Genomic DNA, 2,905 nt, shown 5'->3' with positions numbered 1-2,905 from the left:
GAATGTTTAGCTTGAAATGATAAAACTCAGAGATGATATATTTCTTGAAAAGTTGTCAACCCAATCACTGGAGAAAGCAATTATGTTTGGAAGAGTTAGCAGCAAAAGGAAACCAGGCTGCCAAAGAACATGGTGGCTGGACACCATCAAAGCTGACACCAGCCAGAGCATAGAAAAACTCAAAGAAGTAACACAAGATTGGAAGATGTGGAGAAACCTGGCCCCTAGGAGCACTAAGAGTCAGATATGACTGAACGGATAACATCATCTCCATGTCAAACCAAAGGAGAGGAGGACCCATTCTTTATCATTCCAGGATGCAAGATGTAATGATTTAAATTATAGAAAGGTAGGTTCTAAGTTAGGAAAAAAACACTTCCTAATAATAATAGTACTTTGACAGCAAGAGAAATAATGGACTCCCTATCCCAATGGAGATGCTCAAGTGGAGGCTAGATACTAGGCAGCCATCTGTTTAGGATTCATAATTTGAATTTCTGCATTGACCAGAGGCTGGGCATACTGGCTTAATGGTACCTTCCAGTACTGCAATTCTGTTTGTTTTGTAGCTAGTGATATCTATTTTGTCACTACAGAAACTAGAAATGGAAATTTTATTTCTAAGATCATTAAGCACTAGGGATATTAAACATAGACAAAATTAAGTGATGAATAATTTAGATTACGAATCTCCTGGCTTAATCATAAGATTCATTTCTAGGAATATTCATGAGGAAGGGAGAGAAACCTGAATCTGGTTAAGTTTCAGACCTGCTAATTTATTTTTCTCTTCACTTACTTTTTAAAGATTTTCTTAAGCAAAAACGTAAACTACTGTGAAGCTGATAGGCTGCAAAGAATGGTTGGAAGCTAGATTTTATGGTTGTTTTCATAATTATTTTTAATTGTGAACATCTTCAAGTAAAATCTGTGCTATTTCTTTGTTTCCTCCAGAAGTTAGTACCTGACTATGTCAATAACATTACCAAACATAAACCATATGATCCAATTTCACTGAAGAAGCACTGTAGCATCTCATGCCTCTTAATGCAATATTATACAATTCTCATTTCTCTCTGTTATTCACTTACTCCTGATATCTATTTCATGTGCTATCCCTGAACACCATTTTTCTTGCATTATCATTACAGATGTTGGCTTCGACTTGACACCTATTTCATTTGGAGTTTTATAGGACCAGCAACTTTGATCATTATGGTAAGAATTCTTAATTAGCTGTTTTCTGGAAATGCATCTTTAGGATCTTGCATGTCTTGCATCAAATGTAACTTAATTGGGAAAAGATGATGCCAAAAACCTGTCAGTGGTATTTTCTGCCATGGAAGAACATTATAAAAATGTTTTGCTTTAAATCCCTGAAGATATTGTCACTGAATAGGAAGAAGCAGACTTGGCCACATAACCATAGCTCAAAGAGAATAGAGAGTGAACCTTTGCAGGGGTACATCTAATGTACCAGTTAGGCCCTTTGCTGGATCTGGAGGTCCCTCGGATAGTTGTTCATGCCCTGGTCACTTCACAAAATGGATTAGTATAAAGCATGGGATTGCCTTGGAGACCACCCAAAGGTACAGCTGATACAGAATGTGGAAGTACAGACAGTGATGGGGATATTGTGTTATGGTCATATGACCCCACTGCTTTGGGAGCTGCACTGGTTACCAGTTGGCTTCTGGATGCAATTCAAGAAGCTCTTCAGGGCTTTGGACCTATGTCTCTGAGGGAATATTATCTCCAATTATTTTGTGACCATCTGATACAATCAAGAAGGGTGGATGTGCTCAGGTCTAATCAATTAGGCAATCTCATCTTATGAGATCCGGGATATCTCTTTTCAGTTGCACCATCTGCCCACTGGCTTAATATCTCCCAGAGGTTCATATGGCTCCTACCTTTAGGATGTTCAGCTCTAAACCTAGTTGTCTTTCCAGGCCTTCATTCAAAGTGGCCCCTTTAGTTAAGTTTGGTTTTATAGCTGGCTGAATTCTTGTTATATGTCTTGTTTTTTTTCCTTTTTATTTGTAAGAGTTAAGGAGTTGGGGAGCCTCAAAATTGCATAATAAATGAGTAAATATGCATAGTTCCTTAAAAGACCATTTTTTTAAAAAACTTTTCTTATATTAAAGTTTTCAGTTAAAATTAAATTCAGAGGGAACTTTTTGAGAACTCACACTAATTTGCATGAAAATAAATCTCTGGTAGATTTCTTCAGGATTAATTGCTATACCTATATTCTTTTACAAGTGTTTTCCTTGTAAGAAAATGATTCAGTACAAATGTATCAACATTTTTCCACAAGTATTTTTTTCCCATGCTATTCGCTTAATCTGTTTCCTAGACAAGATAATGCAAAGACAGACTGATAGACAGACTGATTGACTGGCTTTTGGGGATAGTTTATTTGCTTTGTGTTATTTGAGAGCAATCAAACTCTACAATGCATCATCCCAGCCAGCATGTCATAATATTTGTGAGTTTTGAAAGTAGAACACAAATCTGAAATAGAAGAGAATTGAAGATTTTAAATGGAAAGTCACATTCCAGGTATTATAATTTATGTAGCCCTATACAGGCAAATCAGCAAGATCTATATTTTTATAGCTTTAACTTTTTCACTAGTTATTTGTATAGTGAATTTTTTAGAAAACCAAGAGGCTCAATGGAGTATTTTCCCTTAAAGGCTCATGTAGCAGGGACTGCCTGAGAGTGCTTGCAGGAGCTTGACTGGGAAGGAAAAGATTGGGACAGCTGCAGTTGGCTTTGGGTGTGGCTGGCGTGAGTGGAAGGAGGAAGGATAGAAAAGGAAAGGAAAGGAGAAGGCCGGGGTGGTTGGAGTTGAGAAGAGAAGGTCTGGAAGCTTATTTTATTTTTCTATCAAGGGTAT

The 2,905-nt window shown here is 37.1% G+C and overlaps 1 protein-coding gene across 3 annotated transcripts in view; it reads left to right on the top strand.

The window, feature by feature from the left end:
• Positions 1 to 2,905, top strand: part of ADGRL3 (adhesion G protein-coupled receptor L3) — a 410,528-nt gene that overhangs the window by 254,193 nt on the left and 153,430 nt on the right. For all 3 annotated transcript variants that reach the window (XM_029283374.1, XM_015812132.1, XM_029283375.1), the window contains one exon: positions 1,152 to 1,218. In XM_029283374.1, coding sequence (XP_029139207.1) covers positions 1,152 to 1,218 — 67 coding nt within the window. The remainder of the gene's footprint in view (positions 1 to 1,151; positions 1,219 to 2,905) is intronic.

The sequence above is a fragment of the Protobothrops mucrosquamatus genome, unplaced genomic scaffold, assembly GCF_001527695.2.
Source record: "Protobothrops mucrosquamatus isolate PMUCROS unplaced genomic scaffold, P.Mucros_1.0 scaffold69, whole genome shotgun sequence".
Classification (NCBI taxonomy): Eukaryota; Metazoa; Chordata; class Lepidosauria; order Squamata; family Viperidae; genus Protobothrops; species Protobothrops mucrosquamatus.
The sequence above is the reverse complement of the archived record's forward strand: the minus strand, read 5'-3'. Positions and strand labels throughout refer to the sequence as shown.